The 20,667-nt window shown below is 39.3% G+C and overlaps 1 protein-coding gene across 33 annotated transcripts in view; it reads right to left on the bottom strand.

Moving 5' to 3' along the window:
- The window catches only part of PHF21A (PHD finger protein 21A), a 189,951-nt gene that overhangs the window by 34,110 nt on the left and 135,174 nt on the right, over nt 1-20,667 (bottom strand). For 28 of the 33 annotated variants that reach the window (XM_067749275.1, XM_067749281.1, XM_067749282.1 and 25 more), the window contains 4 exons: nt 18,189-18,389; nt 11,512-11,763; nt 10,173-10,262; nt 5,951-6,244 (listed from right to left, as the gene is read on the bottom strand). In XM_067749275.1, the coding sequence (XP_067605376.1) occupies nt 5,951-6,244; nt 10,173-10,262; nt 11,512-11,763; nt 18,189-18,389 (837 nt within the window). The remainder of the gene's footprint in view (nt 1-5,950; nt 6,245-10,172; nt 10,263-11,511; nt 11,764-18,188; nt 18,390-20,667) is intronic. The other 5 variants (XM_067749277.1, XM_067749284.1, XM_067749280.1 and 2 more) reach the window with 2 other exon arrangements.

The following is a 20,667-nucleotide window of genomic DNA, read 5'->3' as shown; positions in this document are numbered from 1 at the left end:
AAAAGAATTCCTATCAAAATTCCAACAGCCCCCTACCCCACCCTTTTTTTGCAGAAAGACTGGAAAAGCCAATTCTCAAGTTCATGTAGAGCTGTAAGGGTCCCTGAATAGCCAAAACAATATTGAAAAAGAAAAAAGTTGGAGGATTCATATTTCCCAATGTCAAAACTTACTACAAAACTATAGCAATTAAGACAGTGTGGTTGGTACTGGCATAAGGACAGACATATAGACCAACAGAATAGGACTGAGAGTCCAGAAATAAACCCATACATCCATGGCCAATAGATTTTCAATAATGATGCAATGATCATTCAAATGGGGACAGAATAGTTTCTTCAACAAATAGTGCTGGGAGAACTGGATATCCACCTGCAAAAGAATAAAGTTGGACCCTTGTTTCACCCTATATACAAAAATTAAGTCAAAATGGATTACTGACCTAAATATAAGAGCTAAAACCATACAACTCTTAGAAGAAAAATTAGGGATACATCTTCATGACCTTAGATGTGACAATGGATTCTTAGTTATGACACCAAAAGCACAAGCAACAAAAGAAAAAATTTAAAAACTTCTGTGCATCAAAGGACATTAGAAAGTGAAAAGACAACCTATATATTGAGAGAAAATGTTTTCAAGTTACATATCTGATAAGGATCCAGTATCCAGATTATATAAAGAACTCTTACAACTCAACAACAAAAACATGAACAACCCAGTTTAAAAACCGGCAAAGAACTCAGAGATTTCTCCAAAGAAAATTTACATATGGCCAACGAGCACGTGAAAAGATGCTCAACAACGTTAATTATTAGGGAAATGCAAATCAAAATCACAATGTGATATCATTTCACACCCACTAGGATGGCTATAATTTTTCAAAAAAGGAAAATAATAAGTGTTGGTAAGGAGGTGAAGAAAATGGAACACTCATACCTTGCTGGTGGGAATGTAAACTGATTCAGTTGCTGTGGAAAACAGTTTGGCAGTTCCTCAAAAAGTTAAACATAGAATTACCATATGATCCAGCAATTCCACTTGCAGGTATATACCCCAAAGAATGGGAAATAAGTGCTCAAACAAATACTAGTGCATTAATATTCACAGCAACACTATTCCCAATAGCCAAAAGGTGAAAATAATCCAAATCTATCAATGGGTGAATGGATAAACAAATTGTGGTATATACATACAAATGGAATACTATTTGACTATTAAAAAGGAATGGAGTACTAATACATGTTACAATATGGATAAATCTTAAAACATTATGTTAAGTAAAGAAACCAGATACAAAAGGTCACATACTGTATGAGTCCATCTATATGAAATACCCAGAATAGGTAAATTTATAGAGACAGAAAGCAGATTGGTGATTGCTAGAGGCAGGGGAGGAGCAAATGAGGAGTAACTACTTCATGAGTACTGAGTTTCATTTTGGGGTAATAAAAATGTTTTGGAACTAGACAGAGGTGGTAGTTGCACAACACTGTGAAAGTACTAAATGCCACTGAGTTGTTCACTTTAACATGGTTAATTTGATGTGATGAGAATTTCACCTCAATTAAAAAAACAATTAGGTTGGGAAACAAACAAACAAAAAAGATTAAGCTAAAAGTATGGTCTCTATCAGAGATTATAAACCACTATCCAGAGGTGAAGCTGTCCGGCAGGTGTTATTTTTTGCCTACATGGTGTTTAAACAGTTACTGATATACATATATACTTTTTAATTTTTTATTTATTTTATTTTTATTTGTTTTTAATCTCAAAAGTATATCTTGAAATCTCTCAAAATATCTGGATTTCTGGCTTTTCTTGAAAAAGTTTTCATATGATAAAAACTGGCTATTGTCAAAAAGTTGCTGCCTCCTTGAGATGGAGTATATTACTTTGCACTTTACCACAGTCTCTTCTACTTTCTATTATCTTCTTGACACCAAGGCCAAATTGTCGATTTTATCATACTTGTCTTACTATTTCAAAGAAATTAAGAGTGGGATATCTCTTGTACTCATGTTCCCATTGGAAGTGAAAAAAAATCTACTTGTTTACTCCCAGTCTGTTTTACTCGTTTATTGATATATTTCCTACTTGGCACCTGTACGAATTTGCAAATCCTGTTCTTTTTTGGTTTTACAAAGATAAAAACCAAAAACTCTGAATAGAACTAAATTAGCCATTTATACCCCTGAATTACAAATTCATCTTTTAAGGCTGGGCTGCATGAATAATGAAAGTTAGGCGCTTGAAAATTTTTTAAATGTACAAAGTTTCATCAATCAAGGTTAAAAAAATCTGGATTGAGGGCAAAGAGTTACCACCTCAAGTTTCCTTAAAGAGAAGACTGGGATCTGAGGCTAATACATTGGATAATACTCTCAACTTGGAAGTACTCTTTTTTTTAGAGGACACTGTGTAGGTTCCTATACAAAATATAGATGGAAGTAGGGGAATGGGTGGCAATCTGACAGATTTTCCCATACAACCTAGGATTTTTTTCAGTAGCCTAGCCTTAGGGACATACATAGATGTCTTTGTTGCAGGGATTGGGGTGGGGTGACGTGGATAAGAAATGAACATAATCCCTGAGAACTAAATGCGTCAGACACAGTCTAACGGACTTTAAGCTCTTTACGTCATTCCGCCATCCACAGGTGTTTAGCCCCATTTCACAGAGTGCTGGAGAGGACAAAGACATAACAGGAGGCAGTGTGGGGGCCATGATATAAGTCTGTCTGGCTTTATCTGCCTTTCTGCCTAAGTATGTTTCTAGCCTCAAAGCTCTTTAAACTCTACCACTCAGTTTCTCACAGCCACAAGGTAATGTGGCTTCTGATAAGGGATAAGACAGGTTCTCTTATCTAGGGTGGATAAGGAAGTTGGGGATGCCTGATGGGGGGAAGGAGAAGTGAGACCACTGTTGTTACAGCTGACGCTGCCTCTCCCTTTCCTATGCCTATGTGAAACTACACGACCTGCCATGCTTCCTCCCCTGGAGGCAGAGCCACAGTGCCTGCCCCAGACCAAGCTCTGTGAGGGTACAGGCTTTGACCTCCCAACCCTTGTGTTAGCACATGTCGCATGGCAGCTGGCACAGAATCAACATTTTTTATTAAGTGACTGTTATCACCCTAAACAAAAGAGTAGCAAGCAGAAAGGAACCCATCTAGCCTGGCCACAGAGAGAATGCTGGACACAGGTTTTGATAACTCTATGAGTAGGCTGTAAGTGGTACTTCCGTGGCTACATAATGCTCATATATGGGATCTCTTAACAGCTATAAATAAGATACTGGAAATGAAACATGGAAAAAAAAAAAAGAGGATAGTAGAAAGATCTGAAGTAAGAGAATTCTGAGAATGGAGTCTAAAGAGAATCCTTGCTGACTGAGCTTGATAACCTGTAAGACTGCTGTGCCAGGTGGCCTGCTAAACTAAAACAGCAATGACTACATTCCTCTATTAGATCAACAAGAAGAAAGACCATGGAATTCACTGCTAGAAAATAATTTTTTTTTGATTTTTAAGAATTCATGGATACCTTTTTATGATATTTTTATAATCAAAATGAAAAGCTCTATCAATATGTAAGGCTGGGATATGAAAAGATATTCAAGATTTAATATGAAAAAAAAGCAAGTTACAAAGTAATATACAGTTTGATTTTGTATTTTCCTTTAGAAAGAAAATATGTGGAGGAATATAATCTAATCTGCTAATAGCAACTTTGGAGGGTAAAATTATGGGAGAAATTTACTCTCTTCAATGATTATGAAGGGATACATTTCTACAATATATATTTCTGTAACGTTTGAGCTTTCCTTTACGGTGAACAGGTATCATCTTTGTAATCAGAAAAAATAAGAAATGTAAAAATGAAATGAAACTGAAGATTCTTGTCTCCTAAAAATATCTTTATCAAAAAAGAGGTCAAAGAGAAATAGTATTTAATAATTTAAAATAACGTTTTGAGGGACTTCCCTGGTGGCGCAGTGGTTAAGAATCTGCCTGCCGGGCTTCCCTGGTGGCGCAGTGGTTGAGAATCTGCCTGCCGATGCAGGGGACACAGGTTCAAGCCCTGGTCTGGGAAGATCCCACATGCCGCGGAGCAACTAGGCCCGTGAGCTACAACTACTGAGCCTGCACGTCTGGAGCTTATGCTCCGCAAGAAGAGAGGCTGCGACAGTGAGAGGCCCACACACCGCGATGAAGAGTGGCCCTCGCTTGCTGCAACTAGAGAAAGCCCTCGCACAAAAACGAAGACCCAACACAGCCAAAAATAAATAAATTAATTAATTAATTAAAAAGGAAAAAAAGAATCTGCCTGCTAATGCATGGGACACGGGTTTGAGCCCTGGTCCGCGAAGATCCCACATGCCGCGGAGCAACTAAGCCCGTGCACCACAACTACTGAGCCTGCACTCTAGAGCCCGCAAGCCACAGCTACTGAGCCCGCGTGCCACAACTACTGAAGCTTGCGCACCTAGAGACCATGCTCCACAACAAGAGAAGCCACCATAACGAGAAGCCTGCACACCACAGCAAAGAGTAGCTTCTTCTCACCACAACCAGAGAAAGCCCACGACCTGCAACGAAGACCCAACGCAGCCAAAACTAACTAACTAAATAAATTTAAATAAATAAATAAAATAATGTTTTGAAACCACATTCTTTACAACTCTAATGCTCCTCAGAGGTCGTCCTTTGAGAGCCAGCACGGGACATGATGGCAGCTGGTCTACAAACACGCCCCCACCCAAACTCCTAAGCTTGGGCATCTTACTTTCATTATTTTAATATTGAAGTTCTGCTGATAATAAATTTGAAAACTCCTGATCTAAAATACATGTAAGTAATTTATCTCTAAATGTTCCTCAAAGCATTTTTGGGGGTTTGAGTAGCCTCCCCAGGAATAGAGATGTGTTCTTGCTGGTATTTCTTGATACGAGATTTTGGTACCCAGGTTCTTAGTGCCAGATCGGCTGCATTTATGAGCTGCCTGGGCAGAAAGCTGGTATTCCATGCATAAGGCTCCTCTGTTCAAGGTGGCCAAGGCAGCAGGAAGCCTTCTCATTCCCCACCATCTGGCCAGCCTCTCTGAATCATGGTCAGCCATCCAGAAGCAGAAGATTCAGGATCACCATAGACTATTTTCAGTTGAATGAGAACTCAAGCCTGAGCAATAAGAAATAGGGCAATGACTTTTTAAATCAACTTTCTTGAAAGAGCTTTTCTTTCCACAATTCTTCTTTCTTGTCACTGGTCTTTCTTTAAATAGAATATGGTGACTGCCTATAAATCCTTTTTCTTGGTTTTAGAAATCTTTCTGTCATAGAACCCTTATGTATCTTTGGAGGTTACCTGTATTTCTATAGACTTGTGTTTTTAGGAGAAAATCTGATTTTAGAAATATAAATGAAAGGCTTCAATATCTGAGCTAAAATGTCTGTATCCTCTAGAGTTAAAAGAATGAATTTTAGAAATATTAATTTTTTCATTGGCTCCTCACTATCTGTAATAACCAGGGAAAACCTCTGAAATGAAATCCTTTTCCTTGCTTTGTTTATTCTTCCTAACTTTCATAGTGATATCCTCATCTGGATTCTTACTGGGCCGAAATGAATATAGCATTTTCTGTTTACTACCTTATCTGTGCTTCCTGACTGAGGGCAGCAGAACCCATCTGTGAATTTCTGCTTCAGAAGCAGCAGGGGGAGCTCATTCACACAGGAATCAAAATTCATGTATAAGGGGATGGTGGGTAAAGCAACCCAACTTTCTTCAGTAAGAACAGCCCTTTTGCATTGTGGATAAATTATCACATGATAAGTAACAGACAATGGTGCTAACATAAGGAGCCGCTGAGAAGATAAAGACCCCTTACAGACTGACCAGCCTCAACGGCAAAGCTACTGCCCAAAGCAGGTGCGTACTCTTGCCTGTACCTGTTTTTCAAGGCTTGGCTTGCTAAGCTGTACAGTTTGAGGTCCAGCGAGTCTGGTGCCTGGAGTAGCTATCACAATGCTGGTGAGCTGGGCCATGGGGAACGTTTTGGCTATGGTTGCAGTCTGCCCATTGACGACACGGACGGGGTGGATGGAATTCTGGGAGGTAGGGAGGGTCGTGGGAGTGAACTTGGTCAGCATGACAGGCCTCTGGATAAGTTGAGGAGCTGCAAGCATGGGAGGAGGTGCTGGGGCAATAGGAATGTTATTCTGGGCCACAGGCTTAGGTCGAACCTATGGAGAAAGAAAGAACAATTATTGCATTACTTAAACTTCTCAAGTCCTATAAATCTTAGACATTGCCAGATCCTCTACACTATATATGTGAGTGAAATGGTATTCAGTACAAATATTAATATCCATTTTAGTATTATCAATTCTATAGATCTCAGCATATATAATATTACAAAGATGCATCAGCTCTTAAGAGGATGCAAATGTTACCCCAGAATGTAGTTTTTCTGATTCCAAACCGTAGCTCCCTCTCCTATACCATGCCGCCTCTTCGGGCTGAGGTCAAATGCCTAATCCAGAGACTGGTCCCACCCAGAACTTGTGCCCAGTATGGTAATGATGCTGCCACTGCCCTTAATTCACGTTCTAAATTTCTTCATATCCACAGCTCAGTTCACTCCCATCTCTGGCCCTCTAACTCCCTGTTCTTGGGTGCTCCTTCTCTAAGTCTCCTTTGTGGCTTCCTCTACCTCTGCCCAATCCAAAATATAAATATTTCTCAGGGTTTTGTCCTGGTACCCCTTTTCTTCTCAATGTCCTCACTCCTCCCGGGAACTCTCACTGCATCCTACAGCTTCAACTACTATCTATATACTAAAGACTTCCACACTTGTATCTCAGGACCACACAGTTCCTTAACTTCAGAGTCATTTATTCAACTCCCTGTTACACATCTCTACTTGGAAATTTCACAAGAAGTTCAAAATCAGCATGTCCAAAACTCATCAACTTCTTCTTCCAATCTTTTCTTCTTCCTATAATCATTACATCAGTAAATGCCCCTTTCTTACTAAAAAAACTTCAGAATCATTCCTAATGCTTCCTACTCTACCTCTACTTCCTAAATCCTTCTCAGATATGTCTACTTTCTATCCTCACTACCACTACTCTAGCTGTGTTTGCTTTACTGAAACAGTGGCAGAAAACTGTGATTAAAAACATGGGATCAGCCTTGCCTGGGTTCAAATTCTGGTTCTACCACTTACTAGCTAGCTGTGTAACCTAAGATAACACACCTAATCTCTCTAAGAGTATTTTTCAAACTTTCTAAACTGTGACCTGTGGGCAAAATCCTTTCTCCTTATGCATAAGAATTTCACCTTCAGTTAACTCTCTAGCTGTATACCCCTGGAAACCTGATAAGGGAAGAATGTCAACTATGTTAGCAGGCAACACTGTTTATGGTACAAATGACCTCTTGCTGCTAAATCAAATCTAACATTTCCATTACTTGCAAAAAGCAGAGATGGAAATACGTTATTAAAAATAAACATTTTTAAGTTGTTTAAAAAAAAAAAAGACGATGAGACACCCTGCTTTGGGCTTCCTGAAATGGGGTGACTCTTGTAACTGTGCCTGTCCACTGCGGGGACCTTGAAAGCCATGCCTATAGAATTGTTATAAGATATATTAGGCTCCTGTAAGGCATAAGATTTCTGTGCTAGGGTGGCTCTCCCACTGACCTGATAAAGATCTCACTTCCCTGTACCTGAGCAGTCCCTGGACAGCCGTAGAGACTATTATATGGACTGCTATAGGGATTCCTACTGAAGAAGCTGTCTTGCTGGCAAGCTCTGGTTTCTGTCCTATATCATTCCAAGTAGACTGGTGCCAAGTGTGGCCTCTGATAGTCTTGTGAGTCTGAATACTTAGCTGCATCTAAGACAACCCTATAGTGTGTGCTGTGGATACACAACAGGAAATATGTTTCACGCTGTAACCAATACGCGTACATAGATATTTATCTATACCTCTCTAACATAAAAACTTCATGAAAAAATACTTATGTGCTACATACTCTAACATTTCCTATTGTCTTGTTCATTTTACTTAAAAACTCTGGTTACAATCCACTAAATTGATTTCACAGCCTACTAATGGGTCATGCCCCACCGTTTGAAAAACAAAGACTAAGCCTTAGATTCTTATTCTTAGATTCTTACCTGAATACCTACTTTCACAGAGTTGTTGTGAGGATTAAAATAGATAACCCATGTACAGTGCCTAGTGCAGTAAGTGGCACATTAGCAAGATTCTCTAAATATTAGCTATTGTTATTGCTGACAATGTCCTGTTTTTCCTGCCACATTCTTGACAATCTCCAATCTATTCTCCACACAGTGGTAAGAGGGAATTTTCTAAAACAAAAATCTGATCATGTCAAGTACCTGTTTGAAAGTAATTTAATGGAGCCCCACTGTTCCTAGGTAAGGCCCTAATTCCTATATAGCCTACAAGGTTCCAAAGCCTTTGGCCTATGGGCTTCTCCAGCCTCCCCTTACTCTAGCCTGAGTCAGCCACATGGCCCACTGTGCTCGGCCACACCAAATTTCCTTTGGTTCCTTAAGCCGACATGTCTCTCTGCATTGCGGACTTGCATATAGGCTCTTCTCTCTGCCTGGGACATTTTTCTTCTTCCCCCAAAACTTTCTCAAGCTAACTTCACTAGGATTTTAGGTCTAAGATGGAATGTCAACTCTTCAAGGAAACTTTCTGTAATATTCTAAGAATGAGTTGGCTGTCCTTCCCATGGATTCTCAGACTACCCTGTACTTCCCATAATGGACACAGTAATTGCCTGTACATGTGTCTGAAGCCCTATGAGGCTGAGAACTATCTTGAAAACTTCATATCCATAGTTCTTAGTGCTCTTTTGATACCTAAGGTATTCATTAAGAATTTATCTGATAGACGGTTGAAATAATCTTATGTTAGCATTGCCCATCCCCTCCCCAGAGGCAATTCAGAAATCACTTATGGCCACTGACCACACACATCCTTTCCCTTCTCTCTTTGCCTGAAAGCTGAGGCTTCAGACAGGAACACCCAATCTTTCTACCAGGCAAGTCAACTCCTCTCAAGGTCCAGACTGGGACAATCATGACATTCTGCCATAAGAATGGTGAGTTCAGCCAACTGCTGGAAGAATACTCTCATGAGAATATGGGTAGAGTTGCTTGGGTCTAGGTAGAAAGTTCCCTGTGCAGCTTCCTAGTCTGAATCTTTATCATCAAGACTTTGTGTTTAAGAATGATGCTCTATGTCATCTCTTTCCAGAGTAGAACCGAACGCTTCCTACCAGTTAGTGTCACTATTGTCTCCTTTCCTACTCTCCCTGGCATACAGCGAGTGGGGTGGGAGGTTGTGGGGAAGAAGTGGTAACTGCGTTCCTTCCCCACTGGCAGGCAGTTCTGGCTAAATTCTTCCAGTAAGTCAACATTATAAGGTTTAAAATGGTGCTATCTTAATTATTTTAAATTTAGGAAAATTTCCCTTTCCTTACATCCCTCTGCTACAGCCTTTCATCATTGTTAAGAAACGCTGATGATAAAACAAGCTTCTTCTCACACAGATGTAGAGAACCAAGGGGGAAAAGGGTTGGGGGTGGGATGAACTGGGAGATTGAGATTGACATATACACACTACTAAATATAAAACAGATAGCAAATGAGAACCTACTGTATAGCATAGGGAACTCTACTCAATGCTCTGTGGTGACCTAAATGGGAAGGAAATTCAAAAAGGAGGAGATATACGTATATAGCTGTATATAGCTGATTCACTTTGCTGTACAGCAGAAACTAACACAATACTGTAAAGCAACTATACTCCAATTAAAAATAAATAAAGCTTCTTTTGTGGGACCTCCCTGGTGGTCCAGTGATTAAGACTCGGAGCTTCCACTGCAGCGGGCATGGGTTCGATCCCTAGTCAGGGAACTAAGACCCACATGCTGTGCAGTGCAGCCAAAAAACAAAAAAAAACAAAAATCTTCTTCATGGTATAGAGATCAGCAGCTAGAATCCTTAGCTAAGTGGGATCTGAATACAGCTGAATTGACAAGTGCATTACAGGCTGCTTAGAAAGGGCTCACAAGGATTTTTGTCCCACCCAACCCATCACTGGGCTTGTCAACTGATTTACTCACCTGTGGAAGAAAGTTTGGACGTGGAGTGAGTCTAGGAGGGGGGATAAACTGTGGTACTTTGATGGGCTGAGGAGGTGTTGCCTGAACCTGCTAAAAAATGAGAAAAGTAAATCAGAGAGGAAAATAATTATTCAATATCAAAGATGGTATTCTTAAAGTAGTTTCAGCATCACTATTCTCTCAATCAGACAATATTTTCTATAAGCTTTCATCATAGAATTAATCATCTGAATTAACACCGCCTTAAGAAACTTGTTTACTCTCCTGCTTGCAGGCTTTACCCCATAAAGTAAACCAACCTCATTTCTGTTTCCTTACACAGCTAACGTAGAACCCAGCAAGCTCAGCAATCACAATTTCCTCTGAGGTTCAAGAACTCTTGCACTTACGTATTTTATTTTTTTAACATCTTTATTGGGGTATAATTGCTTTACCGCACTTATGTATTTTAAAAGTCAACACTGGATCCAAAGGAAAATCAAACTTGCTGCCTGGACAAATGGGCTTTTTCCTAATATAAGAGCTTTACATAACAGTGAACGGCTTTATTCCTATAGAGAATGTTCTAACTCTCAGCGTCCGGCTGAGTGATTTGGTTACTCCCCTAAAGATTCCTGGGTAAGTAGTAAAGCTTCACTTTAATGCCCTCTAGTTTCACTCACCACTGGTCATTATTCGAAAGCCACTAAGAGCTCTTAGCTTCCATTTTAAGAACGGACATTTAAACTACAATTTGGGTATATTCTGAAAACAGTTTTTAGACAGTTTTACCCTAGAAATCTCAAGAACAATTTTTATTCAAGTGCTTCTTCCTTCTAGGGATCTTCTTTCTGATGGACCTTGGACATGGACACTGTTATTTGTGAGTTTCTTGAAAAATTTTTAAGTGCCCAACTAACTCCAGTACTTCCTGAGTGCAATTTCAAGGAAGAGTGTACTAAAAAAATTCACGGCATTTTCCCCAAATTGGTAACATAGCACCAGAGAGTTTAAGCACTCTAGTTTCACAGGAAGGAGTGTGGTTAGGATAGAGGGAGAGATACATGAAACAGTGTAAATGCCTCTGTGAAGGACATTTTCCCCCCTTAAGTCAAGTCATCCTTTGGCCTCAGATAATACCTCAAAGAGTTTTGATCCTTGGTGTAAGAACACCTCTATAGTTATTTAAATAGATAGCAGGAATGCCATATTCCCTTGTCAGCCCCGAAGGGGAATCTGGTATGGTAGAAGAGTGATGGAGACTGAAAAATCCAGCAGGAGCATAAAATGGATATACTCTACAAATGCATATCCTGAACCCTCGCATGTAGGCACACATGAGTAGCAGCTGCTGGCTTACCAGAGTGACTGTGTTTTTTGCCACAATTTGGACAGCCTCTGCCCCAGGCCCAGTGACCTTACTAGACGTCTGGAGGTTGACTGGTGTGTTCTGCACATCAGTGCTGAGCACAGCCTTCTGACTGTTGATGGCGGTCACCATAGCAATGGTAGGTCTCTGGCCCACAACAGAGGCAGGCATGGTCGCAGTTGCTGCTTTCAAGACGAGAGGTAGTGTCTTTGTGGTAATCATAGAAGCTGTAGTTACAGTCTTCTAGGAGACATGGAGAACAGACATTAGGACGCTGAAGTGTCATCCCACTAAACAAAATGCTAGCCTCCAGAAGAAAACAAAGCAATAATTCTCATCATCAGTCAAGTTTCTTGGTGTAACAACATTTCTTTTGTGTACATAAAGCACAGTTCTTGCTATACGAAGAGGCAATCTCTAGTTTGCCAGAGTTCTCAAATTTAGCTTTAAGTTCACAGTAATAACTGCAGACTAATATGGGCACAGGGTTCTCAACAAGGAAGGGGGTGGGTTTACAGATACAGAATATGAGTATACCTATTTCTTCTGATTTTTCTAATTCTTTGCTTGCTCTCAATTAATTTAAATTTTGTAGAAGTTGCAAATCAATGAGGTACACACCATCTCCATCATTAATTGCTACAACCTCATCAATATGAAGAAAGCTATCATATAATTCTGGATATCTGCCTCCTGTGACACAAAGGCTGGGATAAAATGACAGGGTCTTTTAATTCTTTTGAGTGCCACCCTGGAGAAGAGGAAGGGCAACTCACGTAAGAATTAGTACAATTGTTGCCTCAAAGGCAGTAAATCCCAAACTCTAGATAATGAAACCTATTAACCAACTCGTATAGTAAATACCAGCTCTTGATACCAAAGGGATATGAATCACAATCTACAATCTTTGCTCTGCAGGACTGCTGCAGAAGTGAGGAAAGATCCAGAAAAGGGCGACAAGGTGGAAACAAACACCTGAGTTTCAGAAAGTCTTATAGATCAGAGTCTGAACTGAGGTGAGAGGACTTGACTGACGCTCCACAAGCGCTACTGCAGCTCTGAAGCTGTATTTTTCTAGACTTTCTATTACAGTAATTAAAGGAGCCAGCTACAAAAAAAGAAAATATAAACAACCTGATTTCATGGCATACACACCTATCCAATGCTACTAGTCACTCAAGATAGAGATGTTTCAGAAACGTGAAAATATACCTGGTCTAACTTGTTGGTTCTGATTTTGATATTATTTCACCTTTTTCTTCTTACTTGCACTGTTCAGTTTGGTAGCTAATAGCCTCATGCAGGTATTCAAATTTAATGAAAACAAAATAAAAATTAAAACATCAGTTCCTCAGTCACACTAGCCACATTTCACATGTTTACAGCCACACATGGCTAGTGGCTACCAAACCGGACAGTGGAGCTTTCCAACACTACAGAAAGTTCTATTGGACAGCACTGCCCTCGACCAGGGAAAAGGACCCCACTCTCCCTGAAACAGATCTGAACAAATTCCTTTGTGAATTTCTATTTCAGTGTCTATGCAAGCCCTTGTGTATTGTTTGGTTCTAAGTAATTTTTCTGCCTTAAACACATACATGCATGTATTATCTAATATTTTAACAACTTTTTTTTCTTTTAACCTAAACAATGTAATAATCTGGCCCTGTCTATCCCATCACAGCCTAATGAGCAATCCTTATTGATGCCTGCAATTAAAATCACCCAAATATGTTCCTCTTCTCTAAGTCAACAATACAGAATGGCTCATTCTCCTTGCCACTGTCCTCTCAAGTGTGAAATGGGAGTAAAAGGGGGAACACGGATAATTATTTATTTTGGGAGGTAGCAGGTCATCCTGCCTATCAGTGATGAAAACCAAATAAAAGCTAAGTGCTATTTATCATCAGAAATGTTACAGTAGTGTAGCAGCGGGACTGACTTTGTATTACCTGCTATTTTTAATATGTGTTTTTAACACAGTGTGATATTAGCTCTCTCCATCAATTTAAAACATTCAAATACAAAGAACTTTTTGAAGTGGTGAGCAAGTCACACCAGATGGCATTCAATCCTGGTGCCAACACAGGTTATGGAAGAAAAGCTCTAGTCAGCAGAACTCACTGACATGGATTTTAAAAACAGTCATGCGTGTTGGTTCCACTTTAAAAGAGGGTCAATATACTTTTGTTTAAAACATCCTTGATCAGGTAAGTCATTAACAATCTTTTGAATATTTTTTCTTAAAAAGTGAGTAAAACCTCAAACTCACCTGATTTATATACTTAGCATTACCTGCAACACTAAAAAGCACTGAATTCTAACAAGTCTGTTCATAGGTTAGTCAAGTCTAGTCATGTTAGGTTAGTCATGTTAGGTTAGTTCATGTTAGGTTAGTCAAGTCTAGTCATGTTAGGTTAGTCATGTTAGGTTAGTTCATGTTAGGTTAGTCAAGTCTAGTCATGTTAGGTTAGTCATGTTAGGTTAGTCATGTTAGGTTAGTTCATGTTAGGTTAGTCAAGTCTAGTCATGTTAGGTTAGCATTTTTATTCTACTTTATAAATATTTGGTTGTAGCTAATTTCACTCCATGTGAAATTCTAGCATCTACGTAACTCTCTTTGTATACAGAGGCACAAGACCTAGTACTATATGCACTGATGAAAAGCTTTTGAAGACTACATTTATTTGCAAACCATTTACTGACACCAGGTATTGACACAGGTACTGCTTAGATCTTCACTCCTGGTCTGGTGCTTATTCTACTGTTAAGTACTAGGGAACATAAATCAAACTCCTGGAGTTCCGAGTTTAGATGACAGAGAGAATCTAGAATTTTGATAGCCAAACCGAATGAAAACCTCTGAATTGTTCTGGCAGGAGGAAGAGAGGACAGTGAGGAAAGGTGCCCAGAAAAAAAAAATTATTTTTATGGAAGCTGTGACTAGTCCTTGGCTGGTTGATGCTATCCAAGTATGATCACCTTCAAAAGATGACAGCAGTTTCCCCAGTTTCATGAAGGGGTTCTTTATGAACAAAACCCAAACGGCATGAACTAGAAGTTAATGCAGAAAATACATGGCAAGAAGCACTAACAGCAAAATCCTTTTATTTTTTTGCTAAGTTTTTTTTTTTTACCTGCAAAGCATGAGGTATCGATTTAAAAAAGATAAACTCCAACGTACAAATCAGAACTTAGAGGGATTATTACTATGGGCTCTAATTAACTTCCACACCTATTTTAGACTATTTGTTTAATTTTTTAAAAATTTTATTTATTTTATTTATTTATTTTTGGCTGTGTTGGGTCTTCGTTGCTGCGTGCAGGCTTTCTCTAGTTGCAGCGAGCGGGGGGCTACTCTTTGTTGCAGTGTGCGGGCTTCTCACTGCAGTGGGTTCTCTTGTTGCAGAGCACGGGCTCTAGGCACATGGGCTTCAGAAGTTGTGGCACGCGGACTCAGTAGTTGTGGCTCGAGGACTCTAGAGCACAGGCTCAGTAGCTGTGGCACACAGGCTTAGTTGCTCCGCGGCATGTGGGATCTTCCTGGACCAGGGCTCAAACCCGTGCCCCATTGGCAGGCGGATTCTTTACCACTGCGCCACCAGGGAAATCCCTATTTGTTTAATTTTGAATGGAAGGTAACTGTTGTACACTCGGACAACTATCAATAGAACCCCTCCTCCTTCTGTCTATGAGGGTTTATTTTCTGTTTGGTTTTATTAACTGCATTCTTCTTTACATTTGTACTCATTTAAAATGACAAAGTTGTGAATTTAAGTTGAAGGGTACGCCTGTGTTCAACTATTCTTTCATTTTTTTTCTGTAGTTTGGAAAAATTTCAAAATATACATACAAACATAAGCTGGAGTTAGCTAAGGAAAGGGGACTGATCCTCCCACTGCCCCATGACTTGGTACATGCTAATCACCTGACTTAGAATAAAACACTTTCTCATCCTAGCACTTCTTCCCTGCCCATGCCGATTGCTAAATTAATAGTTAATCCTTTCTGGACTTAGAAATTTAGTATATGCCATGTATTAAACTTCCCATTTGTCCTTGACCTCATGAATCTTTAATGACTCCCTATGACTGCCAAAACCCCCAAAAGTTCTGCCACATATTGGAGGGCTTCCACAAGCTAGCCTCTTCCTACCTTCTGGTTTTATGTCCCTCTCCACCATTTCCTGGAATCCACGCTCCAGCCACATCAGCCTACTTGCTATTTCCAAGACACGCATTTACTTTTTTGAGTCCATACTTCTGTTCACATTGTTCTCTACACCTTGATGCTCTTCCCCCTGTGCTCCATCACTGAAATCTCACTTATCTGTCAAGGCCCTGATCAAAAGCCACCTCCTTTATGAAGCACTCTCTGATCCCTCTAGTCAATATTACTGTCCTCTGGTATTTTCACAGGTGCGTTCATTTTATTCTTCTTTGTTAGCTGTTTACATCTTCCCCTCCTCTAAATCTGTTAAGTTCTTGAAGACAGAAATTCTGTCTTATTTACAAGACATTGCCTAGCAGAAAGCTTGCATATAGTAGAGACTCAATAAACATTTACATAATGAATGAAAATAATTATCATAGTTTACCAGATTCTAGGCAGGGACCATTACTACCTCTTTGTATACCAGAAGCTCTTGTATAAGGAGCATGTGATAAATAATGATTGACAGTTTACTATAAAAACAAAACCCAATAACCTAGAGATCTTATGGCTTTTAACATTAAACAAAACAAAATAATATAAAACAAGTTTAGCTAAATCAATTAAATATATCAGGTGGGCTACCAGATGGAGGGATGCCACATAACACTGTTTTGGGGATAGCCCTAGGTCCCTTACATCCCAAAGCAGCACAGAACTCAGATTACCAGGGAAGGAAATAGCTATTGTAAGTATTATATAAGTATTTTCTCTGATTTGTGTGATATGGAATGGTACTTGAACAGAAAGTTTCCATGGGTTAGGAGAGAAAATTCCTAGTACCAGGAAACAATGAATTCTACCACACTCCTTCCATGTAAACACTTTCTGATCAAATTGTACTTTGAGAAGAGAACAACCAATCCAACTCTGTTTAAAACTCCAAAAAAAGTAAACTGATAGGCAATCTTTTAGAAGAAATATAAATGCTGGTCAGGGGGGTTTTAAAGTCAGTTTGAATGCCTAATTTCCAAATAGCCTTGGAGGTTAGGGTAGAAATGATGTAGGCCACTCTAGCTACAACAGGGATTCTTCATTTTCCTTCTTTGGCATTTTATACAATGTTGGCATTTCTTTTTTTTGGTATTGTATGGCAGTCTACAGTAGCGAATGGGCAGAATTTTTAACCAGAACATCTGGGTTCAAATCTTGGCTCCACCATATAATAGATATATGATTTTAGATAATTATTTAATTTTTCTGTGCCTTAGTTTTCTTTTCTAAAAAACAGAGATAATAATAATACCGTCCTTAGTAGGGATGGGGTGAGGACTGCATATGTTATACATGTAAAGTGCTTAGGAGAATGCCAGTATATGGTAACCTCTATTAACTGTTAACTATCTTTAGTAATCTTCAGTATTTTTGTAAGTAACGTATTTCTCATTTGCAAAATATTGTATATGAACCAGCCCAATGTCCATAAGTGGTGACTGACCAAGTAAACTAAAATCTTTTTCTCTACATATAGATACAGTGAAGATGGCGTTGGTGGGTGAGAGGTGTCCATGCTTAGGTTTCAGAAGATCCCAAAGTCTTTAAAACCATGTGCAAAAATGACTGTATTAGGTGTGAGTGTATTTTTCCAGGGAGGGAATCCATGGCTTTCAACAGAGTCTTAAAGGAGTCTGGGACCTCCGAAGATCAAGAACCACTGCTCAAGTGTCCCACTTTAAAAGGTATGCCCACACTACATATAAGTATGTGGAGATCAAGCTTGAATACTTTTCTTAATAGAAACATTCCCAAATATGTCCTTTTTGTGTGTCTTGATTGCCTCAATATCCTTACATTATATGGTAGTGCAAATGCCCTTTTCAGTAAAATCATTTGCACAGCTACACCAGTTAGCATATTATTAGGCTTCCCACCCCTTAGTGCTATTTTTGACCTGGAGCTTCCATTTCAGATTTCCTTTAGTATATGAGAACAGACACATATTCTCATATGAGACGAACTGGACTTGGAAATGAATATTTCATTTCTATGAAATATACCACCTTCTAAATGCCTCTTTCTACCTGGTTCCATGGGTATTGATCCTGGAATATCTCCACATCTAAAATTGCTAAGAATTCCAGAAAAACAATTCCTGAGGGTCAAGTCACAAAGACTTTTAGAACAAGTGCAAACAAATACTTCCAGAAGTTCAAAAGAAGACTTTAATTCTGTTCTAATAAAGAGAAGTGATTTTTCGTTGTCACTGATTACCTTTTCTCCTTCTTTGGACAGATGGGAAATCAGTTTAACTTTTACTCCTTGGTAATGTCATTTCCTTCAGGCAATGAATTTCAAGTGATTATCATCCCAGTACAGTATAAAAAAGTAACCAAAATAACCTTTGTTTAGTGCTGGTTGAGGTTGTTAACATAGTCTGAAACAGGACCTAGTTCTCCATGACCCATAGCAAATCAGCCTACAGCACGAAGCCCGAGGTGCTCCATCCACACTTGTACCTGTGAAGCAGTCAGGCTGGGAGAGGATGCAGCCGACTGGGCGTGGTGGTGGTACTGCTGTTGCTGCTGTAGCTGCTGTAGTGGTTGCTGCTGTGCTGTTTGTAGTTTGTTTTCAGATTGTGGCAATGGCTGTATTTGGAACTTGTCTGGTTGTTCTTGCTTTACTATCAGGTTCTTCCGAAGCTGTTCAACTACTCTTTTCTACAAAGGAGGACAAAAAAGAATAAAATCTATGAGAATATTGTTCTATCTCAGCTGTATAGAAATAGGCAGCAATTATATGCCTCTGACATCTTTTCTGTAACTAGCTTATTCTAGATCTTGTTACCTCTAAAATTTACAGATTAGACAACTGAGGAGAAACCCATGGCATAAGTAACGTTTTATATCAATCTATAAAGGGAAACGGAGGCACAGATGAGAAGAAAAGCTAATGGAGGTCGCATAGCAGAGCTGAGACTCCTTGACTATTATTATTTAGTGTGCTGGGCTGGAAGGGCAGTATAACGTAGCAGTGAAAACACAACTCTGCAAACATACTGCCTCAATTCAAATTTCAGTTTTGCTACTTACCAGTTATATGATGTTGGTCAAGCCACTTAACCTATCTGTGCCTCAATTTCCTGTTCTGTAAAGATGAGGTGATTAATAATATCCTTAGGATTCTTACGAGTACCAAACTGCCTCACGTAAAGTACTTGGAACTATGAGTGGCACACACTTGGTCATTTATTTTTTTTGCATCTGATAACATACATACCAGTTATGCTACAGTAATTTTTGTTAATCAAACAAACATCATGTATCTAATGGCAGTTTCAAACATTAAACAGACTTTTAAACAAAGAAACCTTGATCCCAGCACTATGCAATATACACAACAGACATTGTAAATAACTGAAACATGTAACTCATGAGCACTGCTTTGCTGGGACAGGATCTGTGAAAACACATGCATTTGCTTAGGCAGAGTAGTGTTTTAGCTATACGGGATGAAAATTTTTAATTAAGGTTTTTTGAATTTTCTGTCCTTGTTGAAATCCAAGAAAATGGTGCATTTGGAAACCTTCATTACTATAATAATACATTTCAACACAAGGTAAGCTCCACGCGGCTATGGATTTATTTTGTTCACAACTAAACTCTGCATCTAGAACTACGGTGGCTAAGTAAATGTTCTCATTCTCTTCACATGATGTGTGAAGTGATGGAACCAAAGACCAGCAAATGGCTCAGAGAAAATATAATAACCATTTGGGGTCAGACCTGGGTTCTGACACTCCTGCCCTAATGGCTGGAAGCAAGTATAAGCAGCACTCCTCGCCTACACTTTCAAGTGAATTCACCAGCTGAGGTTTGTTATTTCTGGCAAAAATAGATTACTGTCTTCTCATATAGATTTAAATAGAGAAGAAGTAAATGAAGATCTTTAAATAAGGGGTTAAGTGAAACCATAAGGGCCGGGTTGATTTCACCTTCCTGCCTATGATTCTAACCAACTTCACTACACACACTCTCTAAAGAGTCCAAACCTGCAGGTTGCTTCCTTGACATATTTGAACATTAAAACATTTACAAAATGGATTTTTAAAAACTTTAAGTCAATACAAAATACATTCTTGAGAAAAATTTTAATATTTTTATTACTGATTCTTTTTAGGCAATGAAAATATCACATAAAGGCCAATTTGGCGGGGCGAGGGGGGGGCAGGTCTGCTATACTTTGTACTCTGCTAGCACCACCTCTTTGAGCAGTTAAATATTAAAAAGAAAAGATGTAGAGTCCAAAGTCTTTCCAGAAACCATCTGCAGAATACTAAAAATACAAGTTAATAAAAAAATTCTTAAAAAATAACTTTCAAGTCTTCAAAACCCTATTTCTCAAGTGTAAAACTTAGGTAATTGAATAGATATAGTTTAAGAGAAGGGGAAGTAACAGTAGCGGTGGCATGGATAATCCTGAGTACCACATGTAGACTTTATTGCTTGGTGACTGCCAGAACAATAAGACATTTAACAATTAAGTAATTATTTAGAGTTGCTTTCAGTCCTCCTCCCCAACATATTAATCAGCATTAATCAAACATATTAACAAACTAGCTAAAGTACAGCATCATTCTTAGTCCCTTTACCAAAACAAAAACAAACCCCCCCAGCTCAAATCAGGGGGAGGAGAGAAACCAGGAGGAAATAATACAAACACAAATGTGACACCTGCCAAAAAATAAACTTTGAATAAAAACAGCACAGGAGGGCTTTCCTGGTGGCGCAGTGGTTGAGAATCTGCCTGCCAATGCAGGGGACACGGGTTCGAGCCCTGGTCTGGGAAGATCCCACCATGCCGCGGAGCAACTAGCCCCGTGAGCCACAACTACTGAGCCTGCGCGTCTGGAGCCTGTGCTCCGCAACGAGAGAGGCCGCAATAGTGAGAGGCGCGCGCAGCGCAATGAGGAGTGGCCCCCACTAGCCGCAACAAGAG

This window comes from Pseudorca crassidens, chromosome 9, assembly GCF_039906515.1.
Source record: "Pseudorca crassidens isolate mPseCra1 chromosome 9, mPseCra1.hap1, whole genome shotgun sequence".
NCBI classification, from domain to species: Eukaryota; Metazoa; Chordata; class Mammalia; order Artiodactyla; family Delphinidae; genus Pseudorca; species Pseudorca crassidens.
This window is presented reverse-complemented; position numbering and strand designations above follow the sequence as displayed.